The sequence below is a fragment of the Mytilus californianus genome, unplaced genomic scaffold, assembly GCF_021869535.1.
Source record: "Mytilus californianus isolate M0D057914Y unplaced genomic scaffold, xbMytCali1.0.p SCAF_18, whole genome shotgun sequence".
Lineage (NCBI taxonomy): Eukaryota > Metazoa > Mollusca > Bivalvia > Mytilida > Mytilidae > Mytilus > Mytilus californianus.
The window spans coordinates 8,453,833-8,476,334 of NW_026262666.1; the positions used below are offsets into that span (position 1 = coordinate 8,453,833).

Sequence of the window (22,502 nt, forward strand, 5' to 3'; positions counted from 1 at the left end):
TTTCTAACGGTAACCTTTTTCTTCCATTCCTTTGCTCATGTCGTAAACTTGGACATGAATGATGGAGTGGTTCGAAGTTGGATTCATTTATTTTTGTAATTTGTCATATCCTGAAAAGCCCTTTGTTGGTGCGGCTTATCGAAGTCAAACGTCCCCTTATCACACAAAAATATCTCTGAAAACTCATTTCCTTGCATGCATTTAATAACTCCATAGTTTTAACACTTTCATTCTATGTCCTCTGCACTTCATATCAACACAAATGGTAATGCTTAGTCAATTTTTTAAAATTATAACAAATCCAATATCACTGCATAGAGCTTTTTTGTAGACATATTATACTTGAGTACGATTCAGGCTCCTTGGTTCTTCGAGTTTACAAGGATTTGTCTGAATAATATCCGTTTGTTAACAATTATGGCCCATCTGGTCGTCTTGTTAATACCCTACGCACTTGTTCTAAATATAACATACTATTCACATATTCGGATAATTAGAGTTTCCAGCTTTGAAAAAAATATGTATACGATCCTTCCCTTCCCAAATAACGTATTAAACATGCTTTTGATGAACTTCAAAACAAATAAAAAATATATAATAAAACAATTGAGTACCTTTAACCTATTGTAAATCAGTAACGAATCAGCAACTGATATTATAAATTGATATATTCAAAGGTTATGAGTGCTTAGAAGGATTTGCTAAGTGTAAAGACGGTTTGCAGTGTATATCTAAATATGTTATGTGTAATGGTCGTATAGACTGTAATGACAAATCTGATGAATCAGCAGATGTTTGTTCAGGTATGAATGAAATATTGCTTAACTATGTTTAAATTTTTAATCATTATTTTCCTTTATCTTTGATCTTGTTATTATAACGAGATTTATGTCCTGTGTGATGAAGGCAAGGCATTAAGAGACAAAGTCAGGGAGCCTGCCAAACTTTGTTAAGCAGTTCGTCGCAAATCAAGTTTACCGACTTACTTCTAGTAACATGATCAAGGTATTATATGAATTTGATATAGGATAAATTTTCAACCGGTACGCTCAAGAATGTTCAGAAGCTACGTTTTAGGTGGGGTTCGTGTTCCTCATTCTTTGGTTTTCTATGTTGTGTTTTGTGTACTGTCTTTTTCTTTTTAGCCACGGCGTTGTCAGTTTATTTTCGACTTGTGAATTTGAATGTCTCTTTGGTATCCTTCACCGTTCTCATAAAGCTTCAAAACCAGGTTTAATCCACCATTTTCTACATAAGGAAATGCCTGTACCAAGTCAGGAATATGACAGTTGTTGTTGTTTTCCATTCGTTTGATGTGTTTGAGGTTTTGATTTTGCCAATTGTAAAGGGACTTTCCATTTTGAATTTTCCTTGAAGTTCGATATTTTTGTTGTTTTACTTTTTTCTCATCAGATGGTTTATTCCGTTAGTCACTGATTCATTTAATATGGTACATAGAGAAGTGCAGTGATATTTATTAGTCGGTTATATATATATTGTTTTCTGTTTGGTATTAAATTAATAATTAGGATCCATTTTGTTACATCTTATGATCCGTTTATTTGGCAATCGCCAATTGCAGTCAGCAGGGTTTAAGAACATCCGTTGTTCGACCTGATAGTCAAATGCGTTTTGTTCAAATATACTTATTCACTTTTTTGGTCTTTTGGAAAATGTTGTTTGTGCTGTATTTAGACCCCTCTACCAAGAAATTTGTTTTGCATGCACACGTATAACAATTGCGGTTTTTATCCAACGCAATCATAGGTTTGAACGTTGTTTTCAATTTAGACTTGTATATATATGTGAAACCGGTAGCATACTATGGAGAACATTTTTGAACAATTTGTTGCTGTAATAGACAAAATGTGAATATTCATATTGAATATAAATATTTGGTGCATTTTCAGTCTTATAATTTTTTTTCCTATATATATATATATATATGTAAAATGTAGTAGATTGTAAATACTTATATCTAAATTAAAATTGGTTTATTAAAGGTATTACCTAATCATAGAATAAAATATATATATTGATCTGTTTATAAATTTAGCTTCAATTTTCATTTTTTTGTCAGCGTATCAATGTATGGATGATTTCTGGAAATGTAAGGATGGCCTTCAATGTATTTCAACTGCATCACTTTGTAATGGTAATGATTGGCCTCAGTGTAATGACGGGTCTGACGAATCAGATGAAGTTTGTAGAGGTATTACTGAGCATCCCTTAGCCCGAATTACTTTAATTGAATTGCAAAGTGTAGCTTTCTTACGACTTATATGCTGACTTATAGTAAACAACCTTACTAGGTTTCTCCAAAGTAATGAAGTCCTTTTCTGGCTAGCATACAAAAGGCCAGAAAGAAAAACCTGTTATGTTATGTTACGCACAAGTCTACTCCAATAAATCAGTTACCAGAATTTCATCATATGATATTTAAAAAATAAATCATCATTATTATACTAAAGGGAACTACTTTCGTAGATTTCGCAGGTTTCAATTGACCATGAATCATACAAAATACAAATTTTGTATAGACAGAAAAGATGGACCCAACATAACGCTAACCAAAAAAAGCTGCATACTGCTACTCAAAGCAAAGGTCACAGTTATATCATTTGTAATCGGAACATTATTTTTCATTATCTGGGTGCAATTGTAGGATGTGTAGGAGAGTCCGTGAATCAAAGTAGTTATTGGAAACTACATCAACAATAGAAAATACAATGTGGACTTAAGTGAAAACTTATTACTCCATGAATGCACATTCGCTTCAAAAATGCTTTAAAACACAAAAGAGTAAAACAACCAAAGCGAGTTTTTTTAAAAAAAATCTACATTTTTATACTCTTGTTTAAAGTTTTTGGTATAATTTTTTAGCACACTTTATGTAGAGAATCAACCTTATAGTTTTGAACATTAAATAATTGATTAGTTTTAGACTTCCAAATCCCTTTACACAAAACCCACATGACATTTAAAGTGTTGCTTAAAGAGAGTCGTAGTCTTTCAAAGTGAAGGTATAATAGAAATGAAAAAAGTCTAATAGTATATCTTTGTTTGGATATGCAATGTAAATCCTTATCTGCGGCGTGCATTGATTTGTGTTCAAACAATAAACATATATTTCAGTCACTGATTGTGGGGAAGGATTTATTAAATGTCCTGATGGATTACGATGTATAAGAGAAAGCTATTTTTGTTCTGGATACCCACCATGTGGTCTTCCAAATATTGATATATGCAGAAGTAAGTAATGAGCTACTAGTATACATTATGCTAACAAATCAGAAGATTGTATTTCTATGATCATATTTCCTCCCTTTCGGAAAAAAATTACATAATTAATACTTTGTTAGTTTTAGACCTATAGTGCATTTGCTATTGGCGATGAAACATTGTTCAAATTTCATTACCTCCTATTTACCAGAAAAAAAATCAATGAGATCATAACTCAGAAGTAAATGTTGTTCCATAGCCCTTGACATAACTCACGATATATATGTCAATTTTCAGTTTGTTTTTTGTTGTTGGTATTTCCATAAAGGATGTTTGCTCCTCTTGTTTTTGAATTTTAGACAGATATTCGGAATCCTCTGGTTTTATCCATGTAGTGTCATTAAAACATTTTGCCCGCAAACCCCTACTTTTCTTTACGTATTTTTATAACATATAGTTTTAAAAGCCATATTTGAAAATCTTATCAAATCCTTGTTATTTTTTCATAGTTTTTGAAAGAACAAAGGTCCTAATGTTAAATTAATGAAAAATCTAGAGATAATCATTTCCAGCCAAATTTTCAATGGCTTATATCTTGAAAACAAGCACATGGACCCTTCATTTTTTTCCGCTTTTTTAGTTCCTTAATTCATATACTTTCAATTTATTTTAATCTTTTAAGAAGCTTGTTATTTTGAAACAGAGTAACGAACATCCTTAAACAAAAATTAGTTAACTGATGTTCAAATGTAGTTAATTCATTTAGAATAATCAAATCAATAATAAAAAATAATAAAAACAATGGGACCAGGTTCGGTGACATGAAAAGTATCTCCTTTGCATGTATTACCCATCATGATGATCAACAGTCACTTAAGATTAGATGATCGGGATTAAGGAAAAGGACAACGTCGGTTACTGATAAAACAGTAAATGTCTGCACATTTTCGTTTAATGTAAGATATATGTAACATATGGTCCTTTTAAACGTCATTCATTTCATGTTTGTGTTTGTTAGTTTATAAATATGTTTTCTAGATATGACCTGTCCTGAGGGCATGGTGAAATGTAAAGATAACAAGCAGTGCGTCGATATAAAAGGTGTTTGTGGAGGATGGAACAACTGTCAGGATGATTCTTTACCAGAAATATGCAAAGGTAAACCAAGATGAGTTTGAATAAATAAGTTTGTTTGTCAATTGAACTTTCACGATTTAACAGATCCAGTCATAAAGTCTTGCGCTTTTTTATACAAGTTAATCTAATTGTGCAGAAGTTTTTTTTCTAATACAGCTCAGGTAAGCTATTTCTGGGATAGACCGTACTTACTTTTTCAAAAAATTAAATATTTTATTGAAAACAAAATTTATAAATATGACCATATTAATAATATTTCATGTCAATACAGAAGTGCTGCTTACTGAGCTGGTGATGATAACAATTTTATAGCAGCAAATGACATGAACCGATATTACAGTTTCATTTGAAGGAATTAAGTCCTTGAGATGTGCTCATATTTCAATATATCATGATAATGTTTTAAGATGTAATTTTATTCATAAAGTAAAACTTGTAATACATGGTATTGTTTTAATTGCTTTGTTGTTGCTTATTGGACTTTTTGTTTCTGTGTCATTTTTTGTACGTAGCTGTGATTTTTACTTCGCCGACATTTTTAATCACATGTTTTGGTCGTATGATTTTTTATGAAAAGAGCCCCTGTGTTGTTGCTATTTTATTATACAGGTATCTTTGAAGAATTGAAGGTTATGTTATGTCTATGTAAACTAGTTTTTATCTTAATCTGTTAAGCGATTGAAAGCGTCCCATACTGATAGAGACTTATCTATTGCTGCAGACTGTATGTTGCTATCCACGTGTATTTTGATCAGTTTTGTTGTTACTGTCCCATAATGATAGAGACTTATCTATTGCTGCCAACTGTATGTTGCTACCCACATGTATTTTGATCAGTTTTGTTGTTACTGTCCCTTACTGATAGAGACTTATCCATTGCTGAAGACTGTATGTTGCTGTCCACATGTATTTTGATCAGTTGTGTTTTACTGTCCCATACTGATAGAGACTTATCCATTGCTGAAGACTGTATGTTGCTGTCCACATGTATTTTGATCAGTTGTGTTTTACTGTCCCATACTGATAGAGACTTATCCATTGCTGAAGACTGTATGTTGCTATCCACATGTATTTTGATCAGTTGTGCTTTTACTGTCCCATACTGATAGAGACTTATCTATTTCTGCAGACTGTATGTTGCTATCCACATATATTTTGATCAGTTTTGTTGTTACTGTCCCATACTGATGGAGACTTATCTATTGCTGCAGACTGTATGTTGCTATCCACATGTATTATGATCAGTTTTGTTGTTACTGTCCCATACTGATAGAGACTTATCTATTGCTGCAGACTGTATGTTGCTATCCACATGTATTTTGATCAGTTTTGTTGTTACTGTCCCATACTGATAGAGACTTATCTATTGCTGCAGACAGTATGTTGCTATCCACATGTATTTTGATGAATTTTGTTGTTACATACTGATAGAGACTTATCTATTGCTGCAGACTGTATGTTGCTATCCACATGTATTTTGATCAGTTTTGTTGTTACTGTCCCAAACTGATAGAGACTTATCCATTGCTGAAGACTCTATGTTGCTATTCACATGTATTTTGATGAATTTTGTTGTTACGTACTGATAGAGACTTATCAATTGCTGCAGACTAAATTTTGCTATCCACATGTATTTTGATCAGTTTTGTTGTTACTGTCCCATACTGATAGAGACTTATCCATTGCTGAAGACTGTATGTTGCTATCCACATGTATTTTGATCTGTTTTGTTGTTACTGTCCCATACTGATAGAGACTTATTACTGATGAAGACTGTATGTTGCTATCCACATGTATTTTGATCAGTTTTGTTGTTACTGTCCCATACTGATAGAGACTTATCTATTGCTAACGACTGTGTGTTGCTATCCACATGTATTTTGATCAGTTTTGTTGTTACTGTCCCATACTGATAGAGACTTATCTATTGCTGAAGACTGTATGTTGCTATCCACATGTATTTTGATCTGCTTTGTTGTTACTGTCCCATACTGATAGAGACTTATCTATTGCTAACGACTGTGTGTTGCTATCCACATGTATTTTGATCAGTTTTGTTGTTACTGTCCCATACTGATAGAGACTTATCTATTGCTGAAGACTGTATGTTGCTATCCACATGTATTTTGATCAGTTTTGTTGTTACTGTCCCATACTGATAGAGACTTATCTATTGCTGAAGACTGTATGTTGCTATCCTCATGTATTTTGATCAGTTTTGTTGTTGCTGTTCCATACTGATAGAGACTTATCTATTGCTGAAGACTGAATTTTGCTATCCACAAGTATTTTGATCAGTTTTGTTGTTACTGTCCCATACTGATAGAGACTTATCCATTGCTGAAGACTGTATGTTGCTATCTACATGTATTTTGATCAGTTTTTTTGTTACTGTCCCATACTGATAGAGACTTATCTATTGCTGCAGACTGTATGTTGCTATCCACATGTTTTAATCAGTTTTGTTGTTACTGTCCCATACTGATAAAGACTTATCTATTGCTGAAGACTGTATGTTGCTATCCACATGTATTTTGATCAGTTTTGTTGTTGATGTCCCATACTGATATAGACTTATCTATTGCTGAAGACTGAATTTTGCTATCCACATGTATTTTGATCAGTTTTGTTGTTACTGTCCTATAATGATAGAGACTTATCTATTGCTGAAGACTGTATGTTGCTATCCACATGTATTTTTAACAGTTTTGTTGTAACTGTCCCATACTGATAGAGCCTTATCCATTGCTGAAGACTGTATGTTGCTATCCACATGTATTTTGATCAGTTTTGTTGTTACTGTCCCAAACTGATAGAGATTTATCTATTGATGAAAACTGTATGTTGCTATCCACATGTATTTGATCAGTTTTGTTGTTGCTGTTCCATACTGATAGAGACTTATCTATTGCTGAAGACTGTATGTTGCTATCCACATGTATTTTGATCAGTTTTGTTGTTACTGTCCTATACTGATAGAGACTTATATATTGCTGAAGACTGTATGTTGCTTTCCACATGTATTTTGATCAGTTTTGTTGTTGCTGTCCCATACTGATATAGACTTATCTATTGCCGAAGACTGAATTTTGCTATCCACATGTATTTTGATCAGTTTTGTTGTTACTGTTCCATACTGATAGAGACTTATCTATTGCTGAAGACTGTATGTTGCTATCCACATGTATTTTGATCAGTTTTGTTGTTACTGTCCCATACTGATAGAGACTTATATATTGCTGAAGACTGTATGTTGCTATCCACATTTATTTTGATCAGTTTTGTTGTTACTGTCCCATACTGATAGAGACTTATCTATTGATGAAGACTGTATGTTGCTATCCACATGTATTTTGATCAGTTTTGTTGTTACTGTCCCATATTGATAGAGACTTATCTATTGCTGAAGACTGTATGTTGCTATCCACATGTATATTGATCAGTTGTGTTGTTACTATCCCATGCTGATAGAGACTTATCCATTGCTGAAGACTGTATGTTGCTATCCACATGTATTTTGATCAGTTTTGTTGTTACTGTCCCTATTGATGTATACCCTCATCTCAATTTGTTCACGTCTACACGCACAACTTTCTTGCTTTACTTTTTCATGGTGGTATACCCAATATTTCTTTTATTTATAATGGCACGCCCAATTTCTGTTCCAGAAATAGAGTGTCGAGAAGGGTTTGTTAAATGTAAAGATGAAACTTGCACGAGAAAAGAAAGTGTGTGTGATGGCTATGAACATTGTCCTGATAAATCGGACGAATCAGCGGAAGTTTGTAGAGGTAAAGACATAAGCACATTGATTTAAACAATGGTCCGACACTTTGAGGTAGTAATTTACATATATAATTTGAATAAATGAACTTCAAGGAAACGATGAAATGATTTAAAAAAAAAATAATATCGTAAAAGTTACTTGAGCTGCACTTTTGTATCTTTCTTTGAAAAAAAATTACTATGTGTATCTGTTTAAAAATCTTAGTGGGCCTCGGTGACCGAGTGTTCTAAGTTGTACAACTACTGTATCACTAGCCTGTCAATACTGAGATTGTGAGGTTGAACCCCGCACATAGCAGACAATCTGAAGTGACAAGTATTGTCAGTTTCCCAGCCGATGGTCAGTGGTTCTCTCCGGGCACTCCTGCTTCCTTCAACAATAAAAACTGACAGCCACGAAATAGCCAATAGTACTGAAAGTGGCGTTAAAAACCAATAAATCAATCAATAAATCACTATCTCAGATGAAAAAAGTTTCGTAACAAAAAAAAACATAGTAACAAAAGAAGAAAGGATTAAGTCGTGACTGCTTCAATTATTTATTTCTGTTCAGTACCGATGAGATATAAAATAATACTTTTTTAAGATTGTTCGAGGTAGTTTTAGTACAATTAGGAACACACGCAAACTTGGGGTAAATGGTTTGTAATTAAACATTTATATTCTCGTCCGGAAGTGCTCAGGTTGACCTGGGGTCATTCAGGGGAAAACGCGTCAAAGAATATTGTGACGTAAAGTTATTTGCTTTGTGACGTCAAATTTTTCCGGGAAAACCACGAATTGGAAGATCATGTTTTCAAAATGTATCGTACATTATACTCTTTTTATTGCACAATATGGTATCGAAAGAGTTCCTACAACTGTTGTTGTTTGTAGATTTTCAATGTCCAGAAGGGTCTACAAAATGCCAGGATGGTTTACAATGTATACGTAAAAGAGATCTCTGTGATGGTGTGCCACGGTGTAAAGATAAATCTGATGAAGCAGAAGATTTTTGTAGAGGTAACTTTAAAAGAATCATGAAAATGGTATTTTGATGTGTTAAATGAATGCTAATAGTTCTTTCTTGATCAGTTTATGGTTACCTCAAATAACCAATCAAATATCATTTGTATCATCTTACTTTTTAGATAATTGCCATTATGACGTCTGATTATTAAGGAGTAATTTTGTCAAATATCAATAAGTTACCTTAAGAAAAGTAGGGGCTAGCAGGCAAAGTTTTGAATGGATTTAACCGGAGGATTCCGAATACCTGACAAAAAGTCTAAAACAAGATCAGTGAACATCCTTATGCTTTGAGATGTACATACAAACTACTCCCAGTTATATACAAATACGCCATTGATTCTCAATCATAATGTTTGTCAATTGATGTCATAGAATGCTTTAGATTCTTATTATGGGTATTTAGTCAGAATTAAAACTGTACATTTACTCATGGGAACCATGTAATTACTTTTTCTTATTTTTCATGATTTCTGTACGACTTGCGGTAACGTTACTTCCGATATCTTGATAACCACATTTTAAACTATAAATACTTTAACTGCAACTTAAATGGACGCCTTTTGTGTTTTATCTAACTGATTAGAAATCACCAGTTTTCATTTAACAAGGCTGACACGTATTCAGCATTTAGAAAGTGATAACTATGCATCATATATTGTCGGGAATTTATACAATCTCTCTTTGATCTTACTGCCTATTTCAACAAGTAGAACCAATTCATTGTCATCTGTGACACAGATATATCATAGGGGTCAACTAAGAGGTATATAAAACATGTACAGTGGCTGCTTGAATGATACTACAAGGATATGGAAAGCTCACACTTGAAATATTGAAATGATCTCTTTTGTGTTTATTTTTAGTTCAAAACCGACCATTACTACATATTTCTAGATGTAGGTCAAATTTACTTTTACTATCTGTTAATTCATGTTAAAAATTTTTTTTTTTTATTATTAAATTTCTGCATTTACTATGTTTCTTTAGAATGGATGGACAAGTCGCATGATTGTTTCGTCAGTAACGCTAGTTGTATGTTGAAAATTACATACATTCTCCCAACTAACAAATATGTTGTCAATTAAATCTTCATCAACTCATGAAGTCATATATAAGCATATGCTATTCCTTGTTATGAATCAAAATTTGACAAATTAAAGTCTTCAATGTGTCTTCTTATTAATTGATGTCTGCTTTTCCCCACAGCACCAAAATTAAAAAGGTATGGTCCTTCCGTTGTGTATTGTAATCACTTTTAGTAATTATGGAAATTTTTGCGAAGAATTTTTATTAAACTCATATTTTATCTATGAATAACTATAAATGTGTTTTTGATGTTATGTATTTTTTTGTGTTTAGACTATACCTGTCCTGATATGTACGTTAAATGTAACGACAACTTACAGTGTGTTCATAAATACAGAGTTTGTAGTTCAAGGGGAGGTAGTGCATGTAAGGATGGGAAAATACCAGACATTTGCCGAGGTAAGCACTTAAATGTATGGAAAATGGAAATGAATTGATTTCGACTATTGAAGTGGAATCAACATTATCTATAGTAAATTTCGAATTTAAGTGTGTTGAGATAGGCTTTGTTCAAAAATGTGTTTTTTCTAGCCTAATACCCTTTTTTATAATATCTTATATAAGACATTTGAAAGCCTTCATGAATTAAAAACTCACTTTCAATGTTGACACAAATTCTCGATTTCCATTAAAGAGCATTGCCTTATTAAACTTTTATAATTGTTAGCTCCCAAAGTTAAACATTTGCATTTCAAGTACCAAAGATATCCTCTAGTTTGTTGAAAATTGAATTCGTTATTTGTCTTCAACCTTTTAATTTATAATGCCTGTGGTCTTATCATTTTCAAAAAAGGCATAATTTATAAACCTTTGTAGCCGTAAACTACATGTTGGTTTGTGAGAAAAATCAGGATGGTGTGATACTTTTTCCCAAATGTATATACACTATTACAATTTCATTTACTGTAACATTAACCTATTATGTCTGTTTGGGTTGCTTATCTAATTTTTTCAATATAACAGAACTATAAACTACTGTTATACAAGTAGGATGTTTAATTAGCTACAAAACCAGGTTTAAACCACGGTTTTCTTCTGAAAATGCCTGTACAAAATCCTTGGATTTGCATTGGAGTTCGGAAGTTTTTGTTATGATTTTTTAAGAACGAATTTTTCGTATTATGATTATGTATCATGTATATAGTACAGTGAGATTCTGGAAAGAAGTTAGATATATGTTTCTGAAAATTATGGTTGAGTTTATTACATGTATTCCTAAATTATTGAAATTTGGTACAATCCTGATTGGAATAAGTGTTATTCCAATCAGGATTGTACCATATTTTTTTTTATGGATATGATTATTAACAAATGAGCCTTTTTATATCAACGGTAGGTCTTAATGGTTTATGTTTCCGAATTGTTAATTCCATTAAATAATTCCATGATACGGTTAGGAATGTTTTTCTTTGACTAGTTAACAAGTTCTATCACTTCCTATAGCATGAAGTCGTCTGAAATAAATGGTGCCGGTCAACAAGTAATAGCTGGTGTAAATATAAGTCACATTCACCTCTATCATACTTAACGCATACACACTTGTTACAATTTGCAGGCTTGAGTGAGGATACCTATAACTGGTAAAAAATATTATCATTATCTGTTTTTCTTTAATTTCTTCATGGAAAAGGCACCTGTCACGATTATATCTAAATTACAAGATAAATCAATGTCGATAGACTGTTCCATCTAATCTCATTCCTGGGGACTACTATTTGGTGGGACATTTAAGACCCCTTAAAGATATTTTCTCGTTTTGAATCCAACTTCGAGCCGTTTGCACTCAATATTACCAACTATTTGGATACATGCTTTATTCATTGGTTCTTATTGACTTCAAACTAGTTTTTAGTAGCTGCGAGTACTTTGTATCTTTTATGCTTTTGTTATTTGTTTGTTTTTCAACTGATTTTTATAGTTTGTTCTTATGTTCCACCACTCTATTTGATTGTGGGACAGTAAGGCACATGGAAACATGTTTAACCACACAACACATTGTGTGTGTATGTGTCTGTCCCAAGTCAGGAGTCTGAAATTCAATGTTTGTTGCTTACTACTATAGATCATATTTGTTTAAGTTATTTTCATAAATCGGTAAGCTGGTTTTCTCATTTAGCTTTTAATAGCTTGCTATGCGTTATGGGTTTTGTTTTTTGTTGAAGGCTGAAGGACGACCTATAGCTGTTAAGAGGCAATTCCAGAGAGCACCAGACAGGAGTGTTCAACGCGAAAAATTTATTTGGTAAAAAATATATTTTACCAAATCAGTATAACATACTGACTAGGAATATATATATTTTTTTTACAATTTTTGGTGTATTTGACTTTTTTTTTATGAAATCAATATAAGAGATAAAGCAGCGAATATTCAATGAAATGTTTGGGGGAAAAGCCAGTTTATATCGGTTTTAAATTATCAATCACCGGAAGAAAACAGCACGTATGGCTGAACTATCTATATGGAAGTCTAGCACTATGTTGGTGTTAAAAAAAATTAAAATAAAATTTTTGGTATCTCTTTAGATTTTTCCATAAAATAAGTTAGAAAATTGCAAAAACAGAGAAAATTAAAAAAAAAAGTGAAAATCTTTGATTTGGCAAACATAGATGGTATCAAATGAATTAAGTGGCAGAATACAATTTATTTTATTGTAATCAAGTGGTAAGTTTTAATAAAAAAAAAAGTAGTCCCTTTCCTCTCTTTTTCATTATTTTACCATAGCAACCATTACTATGTATTTTCTTCATTAACAGTTTATTTTGTACATATCTTCACCATGATAGTAGGTAATTAAAAATTGTAAAAAAGATTCTCATATAATGGATCAGTAGAGTCCATGCTGCCCTTTGACTTTTGACCTCAAGGTAAAATTACTTCAAACTTTTGTGTCCGGAGCACGACCTGTTTACCTTTTGGCATAATATATGTATAATGCATAATTATTGTGTCACATTTGGCAGATTTATATATGGGATTAAGAGAACTGGGGTAAATAGCTGTCTAATTTGACAATCATACCATATCATATCTTCTTATTTTATAAGATGGATAACTGGGCAACATAAAACACAAAATGTGACAAATACTTGGTTTCAGTGTGAATAACATAACAATTAGTTTATTAAACCAATGGATTTAAAACAAACAAAAGCATGTACTTCAATAAAGTTACCAAAGACAAACTAAATTAATTAGTTTGATTTTTTTTACTGCAGATATTTTTGAAGAAAACAGAAATATTTACAGCATAATTGTGAAAAAAAAACACTTTTTGACATTTTTTGTTTTTTTTTAAACATATTTTTAATAAAGATTATCATTTTCCCTGTAACATTTTTTTTATTTTTAACACGAAATATACATCTTTGTATGATTTATAAATTAAAAACCCTGAATAAAATTTGGCATTCATATTGCTCCAATAATGAAGCTTTTTCAGGAAACAAATAATTAAATTGGACATCTGGTCAATCCTACTCTACTACTATTAGGTACAGACATTTTCCCATCGTAACTCAAATATTGGGGGGGGGGGGGGGGGGCTTAAGACTCCAGAATGACGTCATGATTGTCAGTAAGAAAAACATTGACATACGTAAAAATCTACATTTGATTACAATGATTTTTTTGTACATGTATTTTTTTTTTTTCGAAATAAACAGTGCATCAAACATCAATATACTTGGAAACATCAACAGGAATTGATTTTGATTCCATCTTAAAGACATCTATAAAGTATGTTAAGTAAATTTCATTACATCTGATAATATATGTAAATGCTTTGTTTGATGCCTATTTGTATCAATTTATCCCAGAACTAATTTCAAAATTCAGAATTTCCCATTCGCAGAAACCCCTCTACATCTCATTATGAGTTAGAACTATTATCTGTTCCAACTGGTATAACTGTTGCAAAGAATTCTCTTATATCTATCGACTGCTTCAAGGAGATTTGCCTTTCAAGTTTTTCAGATGCACAGAATTTGTGAATTAGCCCTTTTTTATGACCATGATATACAAAGTACTATTTTAAGATGAGTGTAGACTAAGATTTCCAATTTAATCATCAAAAACACCTTGAGTATGGCTTTTAATCCCTCATAGTCCATAATACCGGTAATAAATGCTAAATAATCTTTTGTAAATAATCCTGTACAGAATTTGTCAAAAAAGTTTCTAGGAATTTATTATCACCTGTAAACATGCTATAATCTCCTAGTGAAGAAAATAAGTTTCCAAAAATCACAAAAGTAAATACTTTAGTTAAATTGATAAAAAATGTTAAAATATGTATAAAAATATACAAAAGAAGTTCATTTTTACATCAAAACATCACAATCTTTATCAGTCTTCAAATTGAAGAGCATTACTTTTGGTTTGTCTAAATACCAAAAAAAAAAATGAAACAGAGTACTGTATCCAGGCAGTTTACTGCATTAAAATATTTACATATCAATAAATACTAGAGATGTTATTATCATTTCTTGATTTGTTCGTGATCATCTTTTAGAATATGTATTAATTGTTCTATTGTACGCTGTTTTTGATGAGAAATGAATACCCGTATTTCATTATATAAGCAGTCAAATTCACTGTAAAATCAAAATCAATTTTCTAATCAAAATAACCCTATATAACTGTTACAAATGACATTTCCCTTCAAAACAGAGTGCAAACAATGCAAAAAGACATTTTTCAAAAAAATCTTGTTGAACAAAATTTCCAAGTTCTGTCTGGTTTTCCCTGGCATTGCCTCTTTAAGTCTTCTTCATTCGTTGACAACAGTATTATTGGCATCCACCACAACTTCACATGTTTATCATTATTGCCTCGATGTGCAAGTAAAATATCTTTCACATATACTACACACACCCCCTCGACCCCCCCCCCCCCCCCCCCCCCCCCCGGCCGCCTGTCATTTCCACCTACAAATTTCAACGAAATAGTGTTTGATAACCCTGTTAAATAATGGTTTTCATAATAACGTGCAAAAACAAACAAGCTTTTGGTAAACGAGAGTTATTAATGTCATGAGTCACTTGTTACCCGAATATTGTTTTTGATAACGACAAATTACAAATCAGAGTATGCTTTTCTGTTGAATTGATTTTTATTCTTTGATAGATATACGTTGTAATAAACACCAAAGAAAATGTGATGACGGACTACAGTGTATCGGTGATTATGCATTGTGTAATGGGAGGAAAGGTGATTGTGTTGACGGATCAGATGAGAAGGAAGATATGTGTAAAGGTATATTTGGAGTATTATCTGATGTAAAATAAGATGCATCTGCATAAGGCAAATAGTATGACTAGTTGAAACTAAAACATATTGAAATTACTGTAGATATTAAGACAATATGGTCTTTTGAAGAAAAAAATCTTCAGCTGAGGCAAAGACTAAAAGTGTTTGAATTCTTATTTTTTGAAGTTTGGTTTTTGCCATAATATAATGAGCCAGATGTATCCTATTTATTTTTTTTATATTGTTCAATTCATACCTGAGAATACAGTTGAAGAAACAGTTGTTTCAGTTGATGTCCTCAAAAGTAAATAACAAAAATACCGAACTCCGAGGAAAATTCAAAACGGAAAGTCCCTAATCAAATGGCAAAATCAAAAGCTCAAACACATCAAACGAATGGATAACAACTGTCATATTCCTAACTGCTAGATTAAACCTAATTTTATAGCTAGCTAAACCTCAAATAATCATGCATAGTTACATAATTATATGTTTTTCTTCTGTCAGAAAATGGCTATAATTAAAAAAGATTTTTTTAATAGCAAAAAGGTAAAGAAAGTATCATATATCAACCAAAATTCAATCAAAAAACTATTCTGTTTATCAAGTTTGTGAAATTCATTGTTTATCATTAAAAATATATATAAACTTCACAAAGTTAAACAACTTTAATCCATAAATGCAATGCATTTACATGGAATATGCTCTCGAGTAACATATAGTGGAAGTGAAAAAAAATATATCCACTTCACACAAGTTGTTTCTTTGAAATAGTATATCACCAATCTGTCAAGTAAATACTTTCAAAGGAAATAAATCATTTATGATTTTGAATATTTTTATTTACAAATTAAAAAATTGCTGTTTCATCGACTTTGTAAACATGGAAAATGCCATTGACAAATGCCACTACAAGCGACTATTGTTTATAACAGGGTGGCTATATATCGCTTTTGACGGTCGGGCAAGACAAAGAGACAGACGGGAAAGCTACTTCTTTGCCCCTTTCGCCTGCTAGCGTTAGTCCTGCTCTGATATATAATATATTACAGCATTTAAAAAACAAATGATTTTTAGGCTCAAATTTTGATAACTTACACTGTTCAATTTAAATTTAAAAAAGTAAAACACCTTAAATGGCCTTTATCGTTTGCTATTGTCTATCCTATAAATCATATTGCCATGAAACCGGGTTAACGGTAACGGGTAAGCTGAAGTCGTGCCAAGTGTTATAAAAAATGATCAAGTCCTTCTATTCTATAAACTCCGGGGACATAGTTGATCTATTTATATACATGTATTTGGGTTTCATAGTACTATATGAAAAAAACCCATTATAAATCACTGGAGAATAGCAGCCAAATTTTGCCCTTAACTCTAATTATAACTAAGACTTTTTTCAACTGCAATTACAGCTGGCAGTGTTAGATGTGTAATGGTGACTGCCAGAAAATAAGTCGAATTATCGGTAAAAAGCGGGAATTTTTGTTTACAAATTCTATTTTTGTTTAATCATTGATTCTTTTATATAATTATGTGCAGTTACATTTTAGCGGGAAAAAAAAATTTAAAAAAAAATGCTGACTTAGATCGATTTATTTCATTAGCCACCCATCAAATAATGTTTTTGGGAGGTATAAGTACCCATCCACGTCCATTTTGTGTTTCTGTTAGACGTATTTCTATTTGTATCCATCTGATGAGTTCAGCCTTTTTCACCTGATTTGTATAGTTTGTTCTTATGTTGTACTGTTATACCACTGTCCTAGGTTAAGGGAAGGGTTGAGCGTTCACAAATATGTTTAACACCGCCACATTCTTTATGTGCCTGTCCCAAGTCAGGAGCATATAGTTCAGTGGTTGTCGTTGGTTCATGTCTGTCATATTTGTTTTTCGTAAACTGTTTTGTTATAAATTAGGCCGTTAGTTTTCTCAATTGAATTGTTTCATATTTATCATGTCGGGGCCTTTTATAGCCGACCATAAGGGTATGGTTTTTTTCTCGTTGTTGAAGGCCGTACGGTTGCCTATAATTGCTTACATCCACTTTGGTGGATAGTTGTCTCATTGGCAATCATACCACATTTCCTTATTTTTATAGTAAGTATTTGCAAAACTTTGTTATCACGTTATTCGTTTAATCATATAGAAAATAAGAAACTTAATACTTAATAATTCCAATAGTAAAGCCAATCGATAATCAATATGTAGGCATGAATTCATGCAGGCACTCTACAACTCACCAACATATTTCCATACACAATATCTTCTGATGAAAAGACTGGTCTTAAACTCTTTAACCCACTTGCTGAAGAAGGGACACGAATGTCCATATGTTTAATTCATGTAAACACCTGTTCATTACTGTATATCTTTTAATACACATTGAAGATTAATCCTCTTGTTGCAAGAGGAACACATATGTCCATATATTCAATTATGCAAGCTTCGTATCATTGATGTATCTCTTTCAAATAAATTACGGAAGATTAAACAGTGTAATAATTGTCTTCTGTAGGTCCTCAATATAACGTCATTAGGATGCTAGGCATGTGACGTCACAGACCTCAGACTGTCGTTTTTTCTAGAACACGAAATCCAACCATGTAGAATGAGCGGTAGCAAGAGAGTATTTCTTGAATGGGTCTCTAATTTAATGTCATTAGGGCATGACATCATATATCGAATTATGTCGCAATTGTACATGTGACTTCACATACGTCTAGCTGCTGAATTTTCTGGCACACAAAATACAATTGTTTGAAGTTGCTGCAGCAAGAGGGTTAATGTACATGTTCATGCAGTACATAAATTATTTTTTATTGCTTTCAATTAGTCAAATGGGGAACACACTCTACATCAGTCACTCTTTATGACATGAGTATGTTGAAAAAATAGAGGGAAAGTTGACCCTTTTTTTCACAAACACATTGTACTGTTTAACTTTTATACTTTAACCTTCTAGAATTGTTTCTATTTATTTCCTGTATGCTACATAATGTATTCAACACTACTGTAACACCTACTAAGAGCCGAAAACATAACATTCATGTGCATATGATAAGACGGTTTGCACATGGTAATTAGTTTGGAAAGTTCTGACACGTGTTCTGTTTGATGCCTGTTTGTCACAAATAATTATGTCACGTGATTATACTATGACGTCAGATTCTATATTATTCTAGAGCATCGACCGCCAAATAATTATGTGCTTACATAATTCCTCAAATGCATACACCAATTGCCTTGAATTAATTTGAATAAAAATCATGACGTGCAAAAGATATGTGCACAGCTACACATTAAATACAAAGATAGATTGCATATATATAATTCATAAATTATGTTAATCAGATAAATAAGAATAAAATGAAAGTTTTCGTGTCTTAAATCAAAATCGTCTCGGTTCTTATTTTGATACAATCATTGAAATTGGATTGTTACTTACTGTCAAGAAAATCGACGGAACCCAATTGCAATACAACTCAATAATAAATCATACTCTCCGATATTACTGATTAATAAAAAATTCATATTCTCAATAGAAGTCTACGAAGATAATTGAAATGTTTCAATCCTGCCAGTCATTGCGAGAGATCCTCACTCACTATTGCTTTACATAACAAAATTGTTATAGGAATCCATTAAACTATATTGTAGTGTAAATAAATATAATCATACATGAGCATCGACATACGTGTTATATATATCTTTGTAAAACATGTTGAGATATTTTCCGCAAAAACTTTTTGGTTTACTAAAAACTATTTTTAATTTATACATAGTACAGTAATGGTATAATTTATAGAATTCTTATACATTGAAATGTTATGTCATTCATGATTTCATAACTAGAGCCAGAAGTGTTATTGTGTAATTGTATAGCAACTACAGGCTAGATTATCTACTCTCTCAGATCTTCCATTTTATTTAATATACAGAGTACATATATGCAATAAGAAGTCAAATATTTCCAAACAAAATTGTCATGAACATCATGTTTGTCCCATTTTTACATATGTTGTCAAACATGTGAGTTTTTCCATTTTGTCAAGTGAATGTGAGTGAAATAAATCTTATTTAATATCTGCGATCAATGTCAAACACTCATCTTGTTGTGCATACATTTTATCTATTTTACTAACAAGAACAATACATTTCCTTCATAAAATCTATATTCTAGATGGGTTTGCGTATTACCCTTCTGGTACCATAATGATTCCATGGATTTATTTGGAACTTCATTTTTGGTTTTTTAGATAAATCCCAAGGGTTGACTGGAGTTTATTAATGCTGTCCTTCCTTGACTTCTCTCGTTCAGTTGTAAAGTCCAGGTAGAAAAGAAGATTTTGAATCTGAAACCTTTCGAAGGGTAGATGTTACGCTACCTACAACGTAAAAGAACGCATTCAACAACTGTCTGAGGAGTGCTTAACTTGGCAGTTCTGTTAGAAGGCAATATGTCCATGCAACATACTATCATTTCCCAGTATCAGGTCAATTTATTTGCCCTGCATCCCAGTCGACATACCCGTGGAATTGTTATTTTTTTTATCTCGCCCTGAATAATTTATGAAGTATTTACCAATGAAAGTCAGACAAACAACAAATAATTTTTATATTTAAGATTACCAATGTCCTGAAGGATATGTCAAATGTCAAGACGGATTGCAATGCATTCGTGAAAGAAGTTTATGTGATGGCTGGTCAGCATGCAATGACAAATCTGATGAGTCAAATGAAGTTTGCGGTGAAAAAGGTGAATATGAAATTCAAATTAACCTGTAGAAAGGTATATGAAGGTTACAACTAAAAAGATAAAAAGAAGAAGTACAGACTGCACAGTAGTCACAAACAAAACAAAAACGAACAGCAAGTCCAAATCATTAAACAAAAATCATAAGTTTAAATAAAACGAACAAATCTTTAATACCAGAGGTTGACGAAACTGAACAGAACGATCAACCGTTTCTTATCATTAAATAACATCCGTCACTAATTTATAGACGTAAACTGATTTTTCTACTAGTCTTACAAATAATAAGTAACTTTGTTTAGAGACTTAGTGGAGCTAAAATCTTATCTTTTCACATATATTACAATAAAAAGTTAAACAGTTGTACTGTGACCTATAATGGTTTACTTTTATTTATTATTGCCCCCTGCTATGGTTTTACTAAGATTTCTTACAATCTCTGTTTTTGCCCTGTTTTTGTTATATGTCAGTATTGTAATACTTAAGTCTTTACGTCGGGCCTTTTATAACAGTTTTTGTAAGATTTCTTTTACTGCTTTAAATTTTGACTTGGATTGAGAGTTGTCTCATTGGCACTCTACCAAATCTTCTTATATCTATATATCTCATGTATATGATATTACATATTTCAAAAGTATATTAATACTCGAAAAACCTGGCAGACACTTTGGTGGTTATTACTTGATATAACACACCTTCGTCTTGGTAAACTTTCAGCACGAAATGTGTCCGTCATTATATTTTTGTTCAAACATTTGTCAGTTGAGTGTTTTCCTCTTAATTGGAAAGAAGTTGGCATAAAATAGATATGATTTTTCATATGTTGCTTCAGTAGTCATTTGTAGGCTAGCGTTTATTAAGACAAGTACAAAATAGGAAGATCAAATCGATGGCCTCTAATATTTAGACTGCGAAGTGTATTTTTGAACAGTTTGGCAGTTCAGTTTAATGTAAAAGAAGAAAATGTGGTATGGTTGCCAATGAGACACTTATCCAACAGAATTCAAATGACGTGGATTTAAGTACTTTTTTTGTTTCGTTGTTGTCAACATTCTTCATGTTCATCAATGTTTCCCCCTTCAAAAAAAAACAATAATCTACAATGTTATGAAATCATAAGTGTATTGTTTTTTTAACAATATTTTTGTTTCAATATAGGCAAAAACAGACGAGTGATTACTTCTTTACCCTGAACGAAGAAATTGAAGTGAAAGAAAGTACAACACAGAGAGCTTTTTGTAATCAATCTATATAGCTGATGATAACTTTGCAGCCTTTACTGTTTATGACTATGACTATTGTCATAAACATATTAGTAAAATAAAAAAAAAACATGACAAGTCTCTTAGTTAATGTTGTTGCTCGAAGCTTATTTTAATGACAAAATTTGATATATCTATGATGGCATTTTTGTCATTTAACTTTCTAAAAGTTAAGTAAATGGCATTTGATCTTAATTCCGGGAATAGACACGATTATTTGTTCATATTGCCATTGGCGTGCATACGAAACCCTAAATATTTATTTTTACATATTAAGAATTTTTCGTTTTTGTTTTTTATTATACCCTCCGCAAAAACAAATATGTGTTTTGGGGTAGAAGTAAAAAAAACTACGCAATTGGTTCATAATGACAGAAAACAAAGCTGATATTGTGCTAATATTTGATAATAAATTCCGACTCCACTAGTAATGCTAGTCATTTGATACTTGACGGTTGCCAAGAACTGCTGACCCTTTTGGGGCAACTCAGATCACCCGTGATGTGTGGTTGGCTCGTGTTGCGCAGTCTTATTTTTCTTTATTGTTTGTCTAACTTTTAGTCGTTTTTGTTTTTTGACATGTCATTGGCAGTTTGTCATCGACTTATGAGTGTGAATATCCAGTGGTATCTTCCGCCTCTCTTGTGTAATCACACTTGTGATAATAGTTAGTGTGCATCTAGTATTCAATTAAGGCAGTCTAAATGAAATATTTGCGTTTGTTGTAGTAAATATTGTCTATAATCGCCTACAAATAATCGCAAACTATAGATGCAAATTACCAATCAAGGACATTAACTCCTACAATGTATAATGGAATAGTTAATCCGTAGTATTTCGAAAAAAAAATCAAAGTTTTGTTAACAGTTTCTATACTATTTTGTTTATATATATTTACACGTACTCGACAAAGGTTTAAATCACTTACAATCTATTTCCCGCAGTTTTCGTAGCTCCCTCAGGCAAATATCTAACTGCGCGTCAAGTAAAATAA

General features: G+C 31.9%; 1 protein-coding gene across 1 annotated transcript in view; it reads left to right on the top strand.

Moving 5' to 3' along the window:
• The window catches only part of LOC127726641 (low-density lipoprotein receptor-related protein-like), a 33,215-nt gene extending 11,628 nt beyond the window's left edge, over positions 1–21,587 (top strand). Inside the window, exons 6-15 of the mRNA XM_052234075.1 lie at positions 678–803; positions 2,081–2,212; positions 3,136–3,252; positions 4,261–4,380; positions 8,028–8,150; positions 9,022–9,147; positions 10,516–10,641; positions 15,368–15,496; positions 20,118–20,249; positions 21,405–21,587. Of these exons, the coding sequence (XP_052090035.1) occupies positions 678–803; positions 2,081–2,212; positions 3,136–3,252; positions 4,261–4,380; positions 8,028–8,150; positions 9,022–9,147; positions 10,516–10,641; positions 15,368–15,496; positions 20,118–20,249; positions 21,405–21,439 (1,166 nt within the window). The 3' untranslated portion in view covers positions 21,440–21,587. The remainder of the gene's footprint in view (positions 1–677; positions 804–2,080; positions 2,213–3,135; positions 3,253–4,260; positions 4,381–8,027; positions 8,151–9,021; positions 9,148–10,515; positions 10,642–15,367; positions 15,497–20,117; positions 20,250–21,404) is intronic.
• Positions 21,588–22,502: the final 915 nt, after the last annotated feature.